This window comes from Polypterus senegalus, chromosome 2, assembly GCF_016835505.1.
Source record: "Polypterus senegalus isolate Bchr_013 chromosome 2, ASM1683550v1, whole genome shotgun sequence".
Classification (NCBI taxonomy): domain Eukaryota; kingdom Metazoa; phylum Chordata; class Cladistia; order Polypteriformes; family Polypteridae; genus Polypterus; species Polypterus senegalus.
Genome location: NC_053155.1, coordinates 265,747,024 through 265,767,488, shown reverse-complemented (window position 1 = coordinate 265,767,488; position 20,465 = coordinate 265,747,024). Strand labels below are relative to the sequence as shown.

Genomic DNA, 20,465 nt, shown 5'->3' with positions numbered 1-20,465 from the left:
TGTTGTTTCAGGGTATCCAGTATCATATTCTCCCTCTCACTCTCTGTTTCCAATATGTATACTAATATTAAAAAGAAAAAAATATTGCTGCTTATTTCTTTTCTCATAGTCCAAGATTATGGGCTTCTTTTAAGTGCACCGCACTGTCTTATTACACTTGGAAACATATCAGTAAAATGTTGAAATTTGAAAAATTAGTCTTTTTATAAAGAGCTGTTGTTAAATTATATACAGAATAAACCACATACCTCTCTTCCTTTTCTATTTTTCGTTAGGGCGCCAATGCCTCTGCTTTGGAAAAAGAGATTGGTCCGGAACAATTCCCAGTCAATGAACACTATTTTGGATTAGTCAATGTGAGTATAACACAGATATTCTGCCACCTGGTTATATTTTAAACTGACACTGTATTTAATCAAAATATACGTATAACATATACTAGCCTTTTGCAGTTTATCGTCTGTTTCTCAAAGGCCAAATTGACCTTATCTGCTTTAAGGCAAGATCTCACTGGTATAAAAATGTTATCTACTATATGTGCTAGATGAGGACTTTTATGCATCAACCCAGAGGGTGCATCAGTAAATGCACTTTTTGTTTGCATTTGGTGTTTTAATATCAGTTCTGTTACCAACTTTCTTTCTCTTTTTTGCCTCTTCTTGGGTACACATTCTTTCTTTATTCAAACTAGCATGTTCTGCTGTTTTTAAATGGTTTAAGTCTGGAATATGTCTGAATATGTGAAACTGTGTTTAGTTTTTAGTGGTCATGGCTCTTTTCAATAGCTTTCTGCAAATTCCAACTCACTTCTCTAAAGAAGTTGCTCAAGTGCAATTCTCATGTACATGTTAGTGTTTCTGTACTATAACTAAAACACATTCATTTCTATTTAAGAATTTCCAAAATAAATTCATACAAAGGATGGAATGTTTCTATGAGCCAGTAAGTGAAGAAAGCTAACAGCTACTCACATTTACAGTACTATCGATAGCTTGGTAGGTATGTATCTAGTAGAATCTCATCTTTGTATGGGATATATTCCTCAAAAAAAATTCCTTGGTGTTAAATTAACACATAACAGGGCATACACAAACTTTTTCCATATAAACAAAAGTTAAGAGTTTATTTAATACCAGACACTGCGAATACAAGACAATTTCTACTGCAAAATGTCATTTGTATCTTGCCTCTTAAGTACTGCAAACTTGGTTTTGTATGTGCACAGGCAGTGTAAAATAGGTAAGATGTTTGTGTCACACAATATACAGTACATGAGACAGAGTGAGTATATAGGAGGATCATCTCACTTCTTGGACCACAGAAAACCAAAGATTGCCACCTTTTTTGTTTCCATTTATTGTCCACCTAAATTGAATTGAATTCATGTAAGATGGGGAATCAGGTAACCCCTGTGATCTGGGGTTAGAACAAAGTTGTTTTCCATGTCATGAAAAGTGACCAAATAAGAGCATTTGACAACTGTGGGTGAACACAAAAAATGGATGTTAAACTGACCAATAAAATGAGGGTGCAGGCCCATTAAAATAATAACTTTTTTGTTTGTTTTTAAAAAGTTAAATAAATGGATTGTCTGATATTATTATGCATAAGAAATATTTAGATGTTAGGTGTAGAGGAAATCTGTTAAATTAGTATGTGAAAAAGATAGTGTATATTAAAAATGCATTAAAATAATATAGTACATTAAACATGCATTGATCACATATGAGCATCATGTTACAATTTTTATGAGATTTCTTATAAGTACTGATTTATTGAGCTAAAAATATTTTTATTGCTTTTTTTTTTGTATAGATGCTTTTTAGCTAACTTGATTTTGACTTCATTCTTTTTTACTGAGCTTGTTTCTTCCATTTTCAGTAACCTGCAGTTATTTATTTATTATTTCAGTAATGAATTACCTTTTTTCCCTCATATAAACCATTTAGAAAGTAACTTATTTATTGTGGGATTTTGTTTCTATTAAACCTATTGAAGTGAATGCCAGTGCTACCCTGTGTGAAGGCTAGTTATTTTCAGAAACTTTTTTTGGACTGGAGTGGTTTGACCTAGAGGCTGTTGTTACAATAATATTTTGAAGTTTGTTTTCTTATTATCAGCTTTTTCAGTAGATTAAGTAATTTGTCTTAGTTTATTTTTATAATCTTTTTGGCACATTTGCTGGGAAGATAATCACCATCTGTGTTGGTATTTACTCATTATGTACTGTATATCTTACCACCTTTCAGGATATTCTGTTCTAGTTAGGGTTTGTCTTGCTCATTATTTTTTGGAAGATATTTTTACATTTGCATAATCTGTAGCATGTAACCAGAGAGAGTATGTTCTGCAGTTTTAGTGACTGTGATAGACCTAGATAACAGTTAAGTAACAGTACCATTTTACTAGGGAAAAAAAGAGTTATTTAATAATCCATTTATACCGTTTTCAGTGTTTAATAGATCTGTCTATTTTAAATATTTTTTGTTATTCCTCATTGTTTTAGGCATTGTGTGTCAAACGAGCAGTCACCTAAGACTGAGATCAATTACAGGGCAAAGAATGTTGTGTGATGTAGCTCTTTGTAGTTTTAAAACTTTGTAATAAAAAGAAAATCAGAATTATGTCAGTTATTTTCCATTTTTTAAGGAGAAAGTCTTGGCATTAAACAGCAGACAGGGATCTCAGGTTTAAGAGTGAATGAAACAATCAGATACAAGGTGATACATTTAGCGCACAGGAGAATGTTTAGAAAAACTACTCTGAATACACTTGTAGATCACAGTATGCGAGTGGAACAGGAAAAAAAACGATGTTGTGAAGGAGTCTGCCTGTAATTTTTACAAATGAAAATAAGCTAACTATTCAAAATTATGAAAAGGCTGATCATGGAAGCAAAGCGCAAAAATAGGGGTGCATTTTCGAAAAGCATCATGAGCAATGTAATTGCATTATTCTCGAAGTTATTTCATATTTAAGAAATAAACACACCATCTGCTGTTTGAATGACTGCATATTGTTAATACATTATGATATTTATTTACTTCATTTAAGGATGCATGAATAATTTTCCATCAGATTTCCAATAGGTCGTGACATGCAGTGTGGTGTAGCAAGTCCACAGCTCTAGTCAACAGGGTCACTTTTTAAATAAATAATCACTGCACAAGCAGCTTAGAGAGAAAGGCGTGGTAGTGTGGTCGGAGCGGTTCCTGAGTGAATTCGTGATGCAGGCAGTCCTCGCTTAAGTGCACAGATGAGGATTTGTCCACGTCTGTAATTGATGCCGTGAGCTGCTAATTGCCACACCTGATCCACGTGTCTGTGATAAGTAGTTAAATAGTTGAGCACTTGTTTGGAGCAGGAGTGACCGGGAGAAGGTTGGCTCCCACAGCGAAGGCAGCGGAAGTCAGGGATTTGGGAAGTGGAAGCCCCAGTGTGAGTGTCCTGTTCTCTGGGGAGCCCAAGTCCTCGGTCTTGGTAAACAGAACCGGAGCCAGGGATTGTAAAGGCCACCAGACCAGAGAAATGAAGGTGGTCAGCTGCATGTAGGGCAGTGATTCCCAAACTCTGTCCTGGTGGACCCCTGTGGCTGCAGGTTTTTGTTCCAACCAGATTCCTAATCAGTGACAACACCTGATATTACTGATCTCATTTAATTAGCTGGTATTTTTTTTTCTTTTATTCGACATTCAGAAAAGCTTAGCAGCATGATTTTTACAGTTTTGCTTTTGCTATAATGCTTAACTCTATTTTGTTGATTTCATCATACTTTGCCCTTTCTCTGTGCAGTTTTCCCCCTTCGTTGTATCTTAATAATGACAATTTAAAACGAGCAGTTCAGACACCCAGGCAAACACTGAATAATCAAAGTCTGCAACTACTTTAGAGTCAGACCCACTAATTAGTAAAAATTGGATTAATTAAACAATTAGAAGACCTTGAAAAGTAGAATGAAAATCAAGATGAAAATACTGTTAAAAAGAAAAAAAAATACATTATTCCTATATAACTGCTTGGTACATTTTAATATTTTTATTTTTTATTTTTTTTGCAAACTTAGTTTTCTAATTTCTATATTGTTCCCTAAACACAGAACTTGGGAAATATCAGTTCACTTAATTAGCCCAGGAGTCCAATTAGAAACAGAATCTGGTTGGAACAAAAACCTGCAGCCACAGGGGTTTACCAGGACCAAGTTTGGGAAACTTTGATGTAGGGTGACTTCCCTGGCGCATTGCCTGGATGGGAGAAACCGGGGAGTCACCAGTAAAAGAAAGCACCGGGCTTTGTTTTCAAAACACTGCTTCCAGCCATTGTTTTAACCTTGTTGTTTTTAAAGGATTTTTTCTAGTGTGTTTTTTAACCTCCACAATTCACTGTTTTTTTTATGGATTATTTATTTATTAACTTTGATGCACTGTACTTTAATTTGGATGCTTTGTTTTGGTTTGTTGATTTTAAATAAAAGCACTTTTGAACTTTTTGCACCATCCCCTTGCTTCATTGTTGTGCCTCACTGTCCAGCTCATCAGTGACATTACCAACAGTGTCGGTTTCAGAGCTCCCAGAAGCAAGATGGGAGCATGGAGTCGGAACCCGCATTGTCACATGCAGGCTTACTGTCTTCAATGTATTTTTGTTATCTATCTCTTCGCTCAGCTTCTTAACCAGGTTATGCTGAACAGGGTCACAGGCTTATCCCAGCAAACATTGGGCGCAAGGAAGGAACAACACCTGTAACTGTAACAATGCCAGTACATTGCTGGGTACACCAACACACACTGAATAGGGTTAATTTAACGACTCAATTCGTGGGAGCATCTAGGGAAGGCTTAGGTAGGGAAAGCAGGCAAACTCCATGCAGGGACCACCTGGATCTCCTTGTAGAATCTCAATATTTATTCCTTAGTAAATGAAGACTCCCTCCTGCTATCTAAAAAAAGTTGTTTTTTTTTTTTTTAATAGTGATTGTATTTTATGGCTTGTCTATCATTTTTCTGTGCTCATTTCAGAAAAATACATGTTCTATTTTGTGCTTATTTTTATACTTTGTCCTATTATCTTTTTATATAATGATGTTATGGTTTCATATCACTCGCTTTGGTCGCTATCCCCTGGGGGCGGGTGCCGCTTGAAGGGCGTTGGAGCACTCCTCCGTTAGACAAAACGATTGTATTTAAAGAGATGGTGTATAGAAGAATAAGTGGGGCTTGGGTGGAAGATGGTTTGGTGCTTAGTTATTTTAGATAGAAAAAGAGTTACTTCAATATTTCACTACAACTGTCTATTTTAAACACCAATGAATAATAAAATTGTAGTAAAAAGCAAATAAAAAAATAAAATTACATTAACATCTTGTCAAAAGCAATATTATGAATTACTTTATCCTCTAGCTTACATTCTATAAAGGTTGGTTTTTTGCATTCCTGTTCGTATATTGTTCGGGATATTTTTCTCTTTTGTTTTTTGGACGATTGTTTTTGTTCTTGATTTTTATTATATGCAGCGCTTTTTTGTTCATTTTCTTGTTTTCGCCATTCATTATCAGATATTGCTGCTCTTTTTCTATCACAATCTAAAATTCGATGTTGTTGAATCGATAATTTACTTTTCTGCCTTGTTATAACCAACTGTGTTGAACGGTGAGTTAGCACTGAGACTGCCATGGGGTAGTACAGATGAAGAATGTGCTCAGTAGGAGTAAAAAGTGGGTGAGTGGTGTGGAGAGGAGTGGTCAAGGCTGAATATCGTAGACACAACGGAAAACTTTTTTAATATAATAGAAAGATTTCTAGGATTAAAGCTTCACTTATAATAAAAGTATTTCCAATCAACTGCTTTTCAGTCGACTTGTGATATTTTGTTGTAGGCGACTTCAGGGACAGAGCTAACTAAGTACAGTGGAACCTCGGTTTACGAGTGTTTTGCAAGACAAGCAAAATTTTTTAATAAATTTGGACTTGATAAACGAGCGATGTCTTGCAATACGAGCAGTATGGATACACTTTGTCTGCTTAGCGTCATGTGATCACAACTGAGCTGATGGTTCTTCTCTCTCAAGCGCACGCGTCTCTCTCTCTCTCCTTATCTCTCTTGCTCGCACAGCGCTCTCTCTCTCTCTCTCTCTCTCCTTATCTGTCTTGCTCGCACAGCGAGTCTCTCTCACTCGCGACTGTTTCTCCTTATCTCGCTCGCACTCGCCTCTCTCTCTCTCCTTATCTCTCTTGCTCAAACAGCGCGTCTCTCTCTCTCTCTTCTTATCTCTCTCGCTCCTGACCGTCTCTCTCTCCTTATTTCGCTCGCACTCTCTCTCTCTCTCTCTCCTCTTCTCTTGAGGGCAATTGTCTCCTATTCTCCGTCTGAGTCTGTGTGCCTCACTCATATAGTCAACATCCGTACGAGCGTATACTGTTTACTACAGCATTGTGACTGTGTGTGTGTGTGTTCGCGCGCACGCGTGTGCTGTGAAGTGCGAGTCCCCATCTTGCGCCCCAAAACACGAAGCTGAGTCTCAGTACTTTAACAACACCAGCCGCCTTCAGCTTGAAACAGCAACAGCGCTGTTATTTATTATAGCGGGATCTTTATAATGTTCCTTGTATCACCCATTGATGGCAGGCGCTTATAACATGTCTGTGATCTTTTTGGATGTGCTTATACGGCGAACTGCTACAGCGCTGGCAGACTGCGATTGCTTTGGGACACTCTTCCGTGTGTCATCCGGTTGGGTGGAATCCCACATGAGTTTAGAAACTCACTCACACCAACCATGATTCTTTTTTAAAGGTAAAGTGCAGGTTAATTTGTTTTATGTATTTTTACTTTATGTTTTGTATTAATCATTTTTATATGATTAGTGTGGGAAAAAAAAATGTTGTTCAATTGAATGTCAGCTTTTGCTCTTGAACAAAGTGTAGTAATTTAATTGGGAAAAGATAAAGACAAAGTTGAAATTGCTGCTTAGTAAACAATAGGCTGGCTTGTTAGCTTACTTGCAAAATTGGTCTTTCACTTGTAAACCTGTTAAGAATGTTAGTCTCTTGTCTTCTTGATAGACAGCTTATGAACATTTATTATATTTGCAGGTTTCTAAAAGATTTGTACTGTGTTTTATCATTTGTTGCTGTGTTTCAATCACATAAGTGTTGATAAGAAATAAGTACTACATAACTAAAATGGTAATCCATATTTATAATTACAAGGAATTAGAAATTGCAACTGTCTAGCTGATACACTGAAGAAAAGAAAAAAAACTGTATAAATATAGTAAAAAAGCCATCCCCTGCGGCTTCACCCACGTAGTAGTGAAACAGGACAGTGAGGATGGCCATGCCCAGCTCCCCACTCCTGATGTCACACTTCCCCCTCCCCTCAGGCCCACAGCCTCTGTCTCGGATTTGCACGAATATATTGCTCCTGCAAGCAAACTATGATTCTTAGTGCAATGAGAGAAGTTGCAAAATCAACCGGAATGTTCAAGCAAATTCTAGGGGAAAAAAAAAAAAGATCTAAATCCGTTAAGTAGTTCTCTGGTTTGCTAACTAAGCGGATGTAAGATAAGCCCCAAGGCTGGTGCATGAGTGAGAGACCCTACCCTCACCCCTTGGACCACTGCTTCTCTCTTGGATTCGCACAAATAAATTGGTACCGCAAGCAAACTATGATATGTAGCATGATAAGAGAGGTCACAAAATCAACTACAATGTTCAAGCAAATTCTAGAACAAAACCTGATCTAAATCAGTTAAGTAGTTCTCGTGAAAAGTGGACAGACAGATGTTGGATTTTATATATATTAAGAGGGGTGTATTTTTAACACAAGAATTACCAGAGTCTACGAAGAAACTTGTAGATCCGTCCCACCTTAAATCGCTTCTTAAAACCATTCCCACCTCTCTGCCAGCCTCCTTTGTCCTGTAAATGTGCCGATAAAAACAAACTGCAAGCAGCAGGCTATTCTATCCCCTCCACCGACTTAGAATGTGCACAAACTTCTCCCAGCTCATGCCTCGATTATCTGGGAGTGAAGTGGAGTTTTAGAGTGGAAATAATATATTGTTATTTGGAACACATGCATTTCATGTGTGTTCCGTTTCTACAGTAATCTGTGTAAACACAATGTTAAAACAGAAACTTTTTCATATTTTAGTAATAAATGTTACAAAATGTAGGCATAAACTATAAAATGTGTGAAGCCTGAAGGCCAAAGATCAAATAAACACTTTCATAAAAGGTTCAAGAATTTAACAACTGTTTCCGTGGTGTAGTGGTAAGATTTCGTCACTTAGAGCGCAGACTTGCTGTACCTCAAGAGTTCTGAGTTCGATTCCCCACTGGATAGAAAACTTATTTACAGTGGTACCTTGGTATACGTCCTTAATCCGTTCCAGATCCTTGGACTTATACCAAACAGGACTTATACCAAACAAATTTTTCCCATAAGAAATAATGGGAAAATGATTCATTCGTTCCCATGAAAAAAAAAAGTCCTATTGTTATTGGTATATTATACATTGATGGGGTTGTATAAAATAATTTAAACACTGCTTAATACTAAAATACATAAATACAAAAGCAATTAAATGAAATAAATGAAGATGACTTGTCCGATAACAATGAGTTTAATTTTACTACACAACAAAGGAGAGCATTACAGCTCTTCCAAAGGAGCCTCTTCAGGCAAATGTGAAGCACTGCCGTTGTTCTTCTTCTGACAGTCTTCAATCCAAATCCCTAAAGCAGATTCCATCCAGACTACTGCCTTATTACATCCACTTACAACTCTATTTGCACCCTGGTTAAAAGGACACTGCGGCCGTAGATCCCCTGGAACAGGGGAGAGTCCCGAGGCTTTGGAAAACATCTTGTATCACTCCTGTCCCAAAGGTATCACGTCCTAGTGAGCTGAATGACTTCCGGCCTGTTGCTCTGACGTCACATCTGATGAAGACCATGGAGCGGCTGCTGCTTCACCACCTGAGGCCACAGGTCCGCCACGCCCTCGACCCTCTGCAGTTCGCATACCAGGAGAAGGTGGGAGCGGAGGATGCCATCATCTATATGCTACACCGATCCCTCTCCCACCTGGACAGAGGCAATGGTGCTGTAAGAATTATGTTTTTGGACTTCTCTAGCGCCTTCAACACCATCCAACCTCTGCTCCTTAGGGATAAGCTGACTGAGATGGGAGTAGATTCACACCTTGTGGCATGGATTGTGGACTATCTTACAGACAGACCTCAATATGTGCGTCTTGGGAACTGCAGGTCTGACATTGTGTGCAGCAATACAGGGGCACCGCAGGGGACTGTACTTTCTCCGGTCCTGTTCAATCTGTATACATCAGACTTCCAATATGACTCGGAGTCCTGCCACGTGCAAAAGTTCGCTGATGACACTGCTATTGTGGGCTGCATCAGGAGTGGGCAGGAGGAGGAGTACAGAAAGTTAATCAAGGACTTTGTTAAATGGTGCGACTCAAACCACTTACACCTTAACACCAGCAAGACCAAGGAGCTGGTGGTGGATTTTAGGAGGCCCAGGCCCCTCATGGACCCTGTGATCATCAGAGGTGACTGTGTGCAGAGGGTGCAGACCTATAAATATCTGGGAGTGCAGCTGGATGACAAGTTGGACTGGACTGCCAATACTGATGCTCTATGTAAGAAAGCTCAGAGCAGACTTTACTTTCTGAGAAGGTTGGCATCCTTCAACATCTGCAGTAAGATGCTGCAGATGTTCTACCAGACGGTTGTGGCGAGTGCCCTCTTCTACGCGGTGGTGTGCTGGAGTGGCAGCATAAAGATGAAAGACGCCTCACGCCTGGACAAACTTGTTAAGAAGGCAGGCTCCATTGTAGGAGTAAAGTTGGACAGTTTAACATCTGTGGCAGAGCGACGGGCACTAAGCAAACTCCTGTCAATCATGAAGAATCCATTGCATCCACTTAACAGGATCATCTCCAGGCAGAGGAGTAGCTTCAGTGACAGACTTTTGTCACTGTCCTGTTCCACTGACAGACTGAGGAGATCGTTCCTACCCTACACTATGCGACTCTTCAATTCCACCCGGGGGAGTAAATGCAAACATTAATTTTTATTTTAATTCTTTTCATTTTTATTACTATTTAATTTAATATTGTTTCTTTGTATCAGTATACTGCTGCTGGATTATGTGAATTTCCCCTTGGGATTAATAAAGTATCTATCTATCTCTAGATCTTATATTCCTTTCCTACTTTTTAAATAAAAAGAATCGTAGCCTTCAACAAATCCAAAACGTTTACCTTTTCGGCAATCATTAACATCTTCCGTTTGCACTTGGGCATGGCCCCTGAAGCAGTAGCAGATCGTTTTGGAGCCATAATGAAGGGCTTGACTATGCACAAAGATAAACACAAAAGAGCACAAAAGTTAACTCTTTACACAGCGAAACACGTTGATGCTGAATGAGCGAGACGAGACTTCCTGGTTAACACTGCATTCAGCACGCAGGAACTTAACTGCGTGCTCTGATTGGTTAGCTTCTCAGTCATCCGTTAATAGCGTCCCTTGTATGAAATCAACTGGGCAAACCAACTGAGGAAGCATGTACAGGAAGTAAAAAGACACATTGTCCACAGAACCCGCGAAGCAGCGAAAAATCTGCGTTATATATTTAGTTATGCTTTCATATAAAATCCACGATAGAGTGAAGCTGCGAAAGTCGAAGTGCGATATAGTGAGGGATTACTGTACACGTTAAACTTTTTTTTTGAAGGCGCGCGCCCGGTATACCACACGTGTTGTTCTAGCACACGAGTCGTATTCCAAACAAAGGTCGTATACCAAGCAAAATATTTCGCCTCTAAACAGGACGTATACCAATTTGGACTTATTCCAAAGCAGACGTATACCGAGGTACCACTGTATTTGTAACCTTTGCCATTCTACCTGCCTGAACTCCCTGTCTATCTATATAGTAATAACAGTAATTTTATTATTATATAGGAGCTTCCCTGTCTGCCTATCATATAGTGCCTTTCCTTCCTATCTATCTATATATCTATCCCCTTAGCTGTTTTTTTTATATATTTATTATACAGTACAGTGCCTTCCCTGTTTATTTATATATCTAGTGCCTTCTCTGCCTGTCTTACTGTCTGATTGCATATAGCGCTGAACTTACTGCTCTGTACTATTCTGTCCTCTGCGTGTCCTGGAGTACAAGAGAAACACCACCATACAGCAGCATGTGCGAACTGGCAGGATCGGGGGAAAAAAACACGCGGCCACTGATGACAAACCGCAGGATGAATGAAAGAGACAATATATGCAAAAACATCATCGCACTAATGCAATATTATTTGAAAATGAACAGCGTCAGATCGGGTTTGAATATGCGCCCAATCTGACGCTGTTCGTTTTCAAATAATATTGCAGGTACTGTGCGTTGAAACTGTTGCACTGAATAAGCTGACGCCTTCTGTAAAAGCATCAGCGTGTATTCAAACCCGATCTAACGCTGGTCGTTTTCAAATAATATTGCATGTACTGCACTATTTTAGAATAAAAACATACATTTGATTTCAGTCAGTCTGTAAGAGCCAGTGTAAATGTATGATAATTGTAAAGGTTAGGGTTTTTTTTTTTTTTATTGAGTTCCATTCTCTCAGTCACGTTCACGATCCCCCCTCCTCATCTGACACTGCTGTACACATGTCGTAAATGTAGGAAGGGTGTGTGGGAATTGTTAATATTTGAATGTGATGATTTTATATAGCACGGATCGGAAATCGTCAGTTCTTAGCATTGCACCACGCAAGCTGTCGTATCAAACGCCTACTGTAACTTGTTTTATTTTTTTCTTCACTTATAATCTAGAATAAAAGTGCCCTTGTTTTGTTATACTTGTACACCAACATATGTTCCTGTGTTTGAGCGACACGGGAATGCTCAAATAATAGACGTGTAATGCCACGAAAAGTGCACGCAGGCACTTCAGTTCGCAAGCATTGGTACGCGAATGCAGTCACAAGTACGCTGCAGAGCTATAGCGCATCTTTATTTGAAAATAGCAGTGTTTGTGGGGTTTGGAAAGGATCCTGAACACAACTAAGAGACTGAAAAGTGAATAAAAAAAAACTAAAAAACTAACCTTTACATGTATCCTAAATTACACTGGCTGTTACACACTGAAATGAAATGTATGTTTTTATTCTAATACCATTACGCTACCGTGGCAGCTGTAATAAGTATGCGTCAATGTGGCATGCTAAGGCGGCTTTTTTCTGCAGTTATATTTTTGAATAAAAGCATACTTGTTCTGTTATATTTGTACCTTTTGTAAAAGTTTTTGATATTTGGACTTCAGGCTTCATACATTATATAGTTTATGCCTACATTTTGTCATTTACTACTACAATATTTATACGTTTCTGTTTTAAAAATGTGTTTACATAGGTTACTGTAGAAACGGAACACACGTGAAATGCATGTATTCCAAATGATGATCTATTATTTCCACTCTAAAACTCCACTTCACTCCCAGATAATCAATCAAGGCATGAGCTGGGAGAAGTTTGTGCACGTTCTAAGTCGGTGGGGGATGGAATAGCCGGCTACTTGCAGCTTTTCTTTTATCAGCACATTTAGATTAACAAAAGACCCTGGCAGAGAGGTGAGAACGGTTTTAAGAAGCGATATAAGGTGGGACGGACCTACAAGTTTTTTCATAGGCTCTGATAATTCTAGTGTTAAACAGCAAAAAAAGCTGTAGTGCAAATGATGACTACAAATGATTAAAACCTGTAAGTGCATGTATACTTACATTTAAGCTGTTTTTATTGATTGTGTTTATTGATTAATTTGTTTTTCATAGGATTGGTGTGTGGTCCTCTTCCCATAGACCTAACACAGTTTAGATATTTGTAGTGGACCCAAGCCATGCCCAAAGCTATTTCCTGCCTTATACCCAGTATTTCTGGGATACTGTCTGGTCTCCCTCTGCAACCCTGAATTAGATTAAGTGAGTTTTAGGATGGATTTTGATGTTGCAGTTTATGACACAGATATGTAACAATTGTGTCTCAGAGGCAGACTTTATAGAACTGTATTTGGTCCCAGGCGACAGATGTGTAACCAGTTGACTCCCACTGGTAGGGGAATTTTATCCTACTCAACTGAAGTGTGTTTCAGCCCAAGCTAGTATCACAGATATGTTTACTTGCATCACTTACGTGAATCTTCCAGCCTGGGTAAATTTTATTTTAGATTTCCCCATTCTCAAAACTTAATCTTATGAAACATGTACACTCATTTGAAACACAAATGCAGCCTAAAGAGAATAATCACTCCCTCCCCTCCATTTATTAATTACATTAGATATGAAGATTTTATTTGAGTAGCACATTCCTTTTAGTAAGCAATAAAGATGATAAAATAAAAAAAGAGCAGAAACTTGGGACATTATTGAATCACTGTGAAAGCTTTTAAAACCAATAATATTTTAAATCTTTAACTGCATGGTCATATTGGGGTAAACATTGTCTTTTCTCCTTATACAGTTTTTACAGTTGCTTGAATCTTTTGGTGAACCCATGATGGGCAGCAATTTTAATATAGTATCTTGCCATAAAGCTATTTATAATGGGATTAGTTATAATATCATCCCCTTTTTTACCATAAATTGTTTATGTAAATAACCAGATAATAAAAAGTGCTCGGTGTACTGCCACAACTCTGCCAAAATTACATTTCAATAATTTATTGCTTGGTGTACGTATTCTTAAATGTTTATTTTTAAATATTTAAGAAAGACTGAAGACAAGGACAGGTAGCATGTTCTGCAGTATGTTCTTACTTTGGGACAGTTCCCTATTAATAACTTCTGTCTGGCATAATAGCACTATATATTTGTAGTACCGATCATTTATTGTGATGTATGTGTTTGTTTGTAAATGTGTTTTAAACTCAAATCGAGATCTAGAGACCAGAATACAGTGTATCATCAATGAATGCAAAAAACATATAAATGTTTTTAGACTGATTGATAAAAGATATAATTTCAGATGAATTTATACAGCATCTTCAGTGTTTAAAGTTATAGTGCTAATAAGTGTTTTTTACTCTTTTGTTCTAACTGTAACCAAAATGAAAGATTTTACTATTAAGGGAATTATCCTGTTTTTTTCTGTTAATTAGCTTGGCTCTTAAGGGATAGCCGGTCCCTTTTATATAAGCTGCATTTTAAAGCAAATGTCACATTTACTGTATTTTTTTAAGATTACATGTCAAATAGCAGGCTTAGTTACATGTAAATAGGATATTTATCTGTTGCTAATAACATTTTGTTTGAATAGCTTTTATATAATTTTTGAATATTGTTTTGTTTTTCTCTCATTTCTTTAGTTTGGAAATACCTGCTACTGCAACTCTGTTTTGCAAGCACTTTATTTCTGCCGTCCGTTCCGTGAAAAGGTACTGGCATACAAGAGCCAGCCACGTAAGAAGGAGAACCTGCTGACATGTCTAGCAGATTTGTTCCACAGCATAGCTACACAAAAGAAGAAAGTTGGAGTTATCCCACCAAAGAAGTTTATCACTAGATTGAGGAAAGAAAATGGTGAGATTTTCCTTTTAAATTTAGAAATAACTAAATACATTTACAAGAAATGTCCCAAACACAAAACTAGGTGATTGATTTGTTAATATAGCATGAAATTAAAAAAGCAACCATAATTTAAAAAATATATATATGAATATATTTACACACAAATGATGCTATATTAACATGACTTATTCAGTGCAATCAGGTTCTCACCAGGTGCCATGGTTTCCTCTAATGTCCCCAATATGATTAGTTGGTTAGTTTATTTGGCATTTGTAAGTTTAAGTGAGCAGTGCAGTAGTTAAAGGCCAAAACAACAAAAAAAATGACAGTTGGTATTCTATTTGCTATCAGTCAAAGGTTTTTAAAACGCCTTTTTTTTCCAGTTTTTATTCAAATTTAATCACTTGAAATGTAATAAATGTCCTAAAATGATGAAAAGCTAAGCAGTAAAATGTCGGAGTTTTAAATTTAAAGTTTAGGTTAACAAAAACTGTAAAAAGGAAATATTGGAATATTACAAAAGGGCATTCTTCAGGGAACAACTAATAGGTTTCAACCTTCAGATGATCTGCAGCAATTAAAGTAAATAAAGCCTTGAAAGTTGAAGCAAACAATTTGCACATATGTTCCAACTTTTGCTGAATACCTAAAACTCCTTTGTCTTAAATCTGAATTGGAACAGACTGTGTTACTACACCCTCTACACCACAGAAAGTTGTGAATTCTGGTGATAATAGCAAGAAAAACGGCAATTAACAAATGAAATGAGACAGAGCATTATTATTCTTAGAAGTATAGTTATTTCATTTAAAAAAAACTGCAAAAGATTGAAGTACTTTATCAGTGAGTATGGTGTACTACACAATCCAAAGGAAATTGGAAACTGGAATAAACTCTGATAGGAAGAGATCTGGCAGATTCAAAGCCACAACCCAAACAGAATACAAGTTTCTGAGGGTCGCCACCTTGCGTGATAGGCACCTTGCAGTACAAAAGTGGTTGAACAAAGCAAGTCTTACTTTCTACTGTGAAGGTGGGACTTTGTGCTTCAGGTTTGACAGGAGTAGTGGCAGTAAGAAAGCCATTACTTAAACAACAAAATAGGGCCTTTAAATACTGACTGTGGACTACTGTAAAATGCACACAATCTGCCTAGTCCAGGCCATCCAGAAAATGATACTAGAATACTAGTGAGGGAGGGCCTTTTTTAAGTGTTTCAGAGTTGCAGAATGGTTCTAACTGGTTCAAAAATCTCAGTGCAAAATTGGTCCTACTTTTAGTAGAAAAAAGGAGCATAGCTGGAAAAACAACACTGCAGCTTTGACCTGCTGGGCTGACTACTTTGGACAGCTGTTTAAAGCTGATAATTCAGCTAAGACATTGGATATTTCTAGGTCCACAGTTCTTGGGGCTGATCCTCCAATTAGCTGTGAACCACCCAATCTCACTGAGGTTGCACAGGTGGTGAACCAGATGAGGATAAGGATGGCTGCTGGGATCTGTGGTATCTGGGGTAAGCTTCTCCAGGCTGGTGGTAAGACTGCCATCCTGGCATTGCTGTCCCTATCTAAAGGGAAGGGTGATCGCCTGGATTGAGGCAACTACAGGGGGATAACACTGCTCTCGGTGCCAGGTAAGGTCCTTGCCAGGGTCAATCTCAATAGGATCCATATTCACTTGCTCACCTACCAGTGACCAGAACAGTCTGGTTTTATGCCTTAAAAGTCTACCATTGACCACGTCCTGGCACTGAGGGTTCTCATGGAGCACAGACGTGAATATCTGCAGAGGTTTTTTTGCACCTTTGTCAATTTTTGTAAAACATTTGACATTTGTAGTTGATCTAGCTACCCTGTGGGACATCATGAAACTTCCAAGGATCCCTTCAAGGTTGTTGGATATCATGGCCAGTCTGTACACTGGTACTGTGAGTACTGTGTAGAGTGGATGCAGAAACTCTGCTTTTTTCCCAGTTGATTCTGTGGTTCGTCGGGGTGTCTTCTTGCTCCTACTGTGTTCAGTGCTTGCATGGATTGGGTGTAGGGCAAGGTCATGGGGTCCAGTGGCTGTGGGGCATCTGTTGGTTAAGAAAGATTCACTGATCTTGACTTTGCTGACAATGCTGTGATTTTAGCGGAGTCAATGGAGGCACTGATCTGGGCTATCGAGAGACTGAGAGAGGAGTGTGCTTGTCTGTGCTTAAGTGTCCTGGATAAAAACCAAGATCCAGGTCTTTAATGCCCTCCTGGGCACAGCCATCAGTAGTGTGTTTGTTTGTGGAGAGAGTGTCGACCTTGTTGAGAGGTTTACTTACCACGGCAGTGACATTCATGTCTCTGGTGACTCTTCCTATGAAGCCATTAGACCGATTGGGAGAGCTTGGGGTTGCTGGAGAAGGACTGTGTGGTGCTTCCGATATCTATGCAAAGGACGAAGATTCAAGTCTGTAGAGTCCTGGTGCTTCCTGTCTTGCTATATGGCTGTGAGACATGCACGCTATCTAGTGAGCTGAGGTAAGACTCAGCTCCTTTGTAGAATCCTTGAATACCACTGGTTTTACTTTTGTGTCATGGAGTCCCGAATGAGGCACATTACCTGCGTTGTGATGGAGTGTCTGTTAGGGCACTATGGCCATGTGGCGTGATTACCTGGGGTTCATAGGATCCTCATTGTTGAGGACCTAAGGGGCTGGACCAGGCCAAGGGCATGCCCACTTAACACCTGGATGGTGGTGGGTGCAGCAATACACTGTTACCAGTGCATGTTCCCCAACCTGACCTGACTTGCTAGGAAACGAAAACATTCATTACTACTTGTAATGTGTTCCACCAATTGCAATGCAATTTCATCTCGGTTTCTCATATGCATTGGCATAGGCAATGTTGAGTGTGATCTGCTCTGCTTTCTCTTTGATCACGTCACTTTTTGCACTCAGATTTATTGATTATCTTGGTAATAAGTACTTTATTTGGAAAACTTTTTTTAAAAGCATCATAAAGTAAAGGGACAGAAAATAGAAATGTGTGGTATTTATTCCAGTAATTTTAAGCAATAATTTGGTTGTTTTATACTGTAACTGGTAAATATTTTACTGCGTGGAAAGCCAGCTGGGATTTGTCTGTGTCTAGTAAGCATTTTCCAGCTGTTATTGTTTGAGAACCTGAGTGCATGTTTTAATGCTAAGGGTGACTTAACAATGATGAATGAGCTTGAGCTTTCTCTTCCCACACAGCAAGTTTTAATCTTTAAGAATGTGGTTGTACGTAATACTGTTTTATATTATTTAGGTTTTGATGTCATTATTTGTATCTCATTTCAGAGCTGTTTGATAATTACATGCAACAGGATGCTCATGAATTCCTTAACTACCTACTGAACACCATTGCAGACATTCTACAAGAGGAAAAAAAGCAGGAAAAGCAGAATGGCCGACTACCAAATGGCAATCTGGATAGTGAAAATAATAATAGCCAGCCGGAACCTACCTGGGTGCATGAGATATTTCAGGGAACACTCACCAATGAAACTAGGTGTCTCACCTGTGAAACTGTGAGTCTTTCTTCAGTTAATCAAACTTAATGTGTAGTCCGCCATACTTCACAACATTTCAATACCTGAGAGGAAACTAAAAATTTTCTTTCATTTTACTACCTTTTTTGAATTTGTTTTTGAGTGAGTAATGAATCATCTTAAATATGATTTACTTGAGAAAAACCTAAATCACTTTTGAGAAGGCTGTGCAATCAGTAAAGTACTAAAGACCATATACTCGCATAAAACCTGCTTAATAACAGTAGCTATCATAGAGGCATATTTGCTTTTTTCAACAATTCACATATTGAAGCTTAAAAGAGTCTGCTGTACATGGGACAAAAATTATTAATCAACTCAGAGCATATGTCTGCTTGATAAACAGAACAGCACCCATCTGTAAGACAAAAGCAACTTGCTGGTTTCCCATAGCTAATTGGTTCTGTCAGGTCTAATCAGAGCTTTGCTTTTAACTATAATTGCTATTATGAAAATTCCTATCAATATTTTATTATGTGTGTAGTAAGTAGAATACAGAACTAATGAGATTTTCAGTTTTGTTGGAGGGAGTCCGGTGGTTGATGGGTGGATGAGTAGATGAGCAGGTATTTTAGTTCTTGCCTGTAGGTGGGGCCAGGATTGTAGATAAAAGAGATAACTAACCAAATTATTATACTCATGACATATTATTGAGATAATCAATATATATATATATATATATATATATATATATATATATATATATATATATATACAGTATACACAGTATATAATATATATATATATATAATATATATAATATATATATATAATATATATATATATATAATATATACACAGTATATAATATGTATATATATATATATATATATATATATATATATATATATATATACAGCGGACAGCAAGTACTGCCTTAAAATTTTTATTAAGAAGAAAATTAAACCTTTTTAAACTGAGGGAAAATATACCAATAATTATTTGTTAAGGAACTCTTTGCATACGAGATTGTGAGTTCGGCCCTCCGGTTGTAATATGACCAAGCTGTGCGCTGAGCTTACTCTTGAGCATGCAACGTACAGTTGGCCATGTGAACAGTAATCTTGTTTCAAATCTCACAGCTTGGATTGCTGCTGTCATAATCGGTTTGAGTTTCATGGTTTGTTTCAATTAAGACAATATTTGTAGGACTTATGTTGAAGAGACATTCAGCATCTGTCAAGCGTTGTAAGTATACAACCGGTTTCATCGATAACTTCACATCCTGCTTTTGAGAGTTTAAACACTACTAGTGTCCACTACTGAAATCGTCACCTGTCAATCTAAGATGCTTAAGAGGCATTGGCGGTTGTCGAAAGGTGTAAAATATTTGGCCATTTCGGTACACTTGAAAGCGACAACCGAACAATTCAGCAGCAGCCATCAGCTCACATGCAGATGCATAGGTGAAGGGCTTAAGCATTTCACTCTTATAGTGCTCCTGTGTAGTATAATTATCTCCTGTACCGTCATCAGTCCACACCTTGAACCTGTCCCAGTCATTCAATACATAAGACACAATGTTCCTCTGGATATCAAGAGTGAGCCTGATATGGCCATGCAATATGTAACAAAGAGAATGGAAAAGGCAGGTGCCATCTCCGGGCATGGAAACCGCTCAGTAAGTGACAGTTCTTTGATCGATGGTGATCACCTCGATAGACATGTTAATGGGTGTACGGTTGGAATGATAAAGGAAATGGGTACCTGAACAATGTAAAGTAAGTCTAAAATACCTAAACAATAACTATAATCGTAATAAATGAACAATAAAACAGTGGAGAAGCCGTGGATTAAATAAAAAGGCTGTAGTTATCAGCAGGGAGACGTGAATCCCGTGGCGAAGCAAGCAAGGAAGGGAATGTAGAGAATGGAGCGACGGACGACCTTATTATAGGCAGGCAGCCCACAACGTGGGAGGTGTTGGGATGGGGGACCCAACGCCGCCTCACATGGTGACCGAGCTGCAAGCTATGGACTTATACACTGTGTGCACAATTATTAGGCAAGTGAGTATTTTGACCATATCATCATTTTTAATGCGTATATTCCAACTCCAAGCTGTATTAACTTGAATGCTTATTGGATTTAAGCACGTCAGGTGATGTGTATTTGTGTAATGAGGGAGGGTGTGGCCTAAGGAGATCAACACCCTATATCAAGGTGTGCAGAATTATTAGGCAGCTCTAGTTTTCCTCAGGCAAAATGGGCCAAAAAAAGAGATTTAACTGAATCTGAAAAGTCAAAAATTGTAAAAAGTCTTTCAGAGGGATGCAGAACTTTTGGAATTGCTAAGATATTGGT

General features: G+C 38.0%; 1 protein-coding gene across 2 annotated transcripts in view; it reads left to right on the top strand.

Moving 5' to 3' along the window:
* usp12a (ubiquitin specific peptidase 12a) overlaps positions 1-20,465 on the top strand; it is a 97,668-nt gene that overhangs the window by 54,138 nt on the left and 23,065 nt on the right. For both annotated transcript variants that reach the window (XM_039745486.1, XM_039745487.1), the window contains exons 2-4: positions 276-356; positions 14,390-14,603; positions 17,911-18,140. In XM_039745486.1, the coding sequence (XP_039601420.1) occupies positions 276-356; positions 14,390-14,603; positions 17,911-18,140 (525 nt within the window). The remainder of the gene's footprint in view (positions 1-275; positions 357-14,389; positions 14,604-17,910; positions 18,141-20,465) is intronic.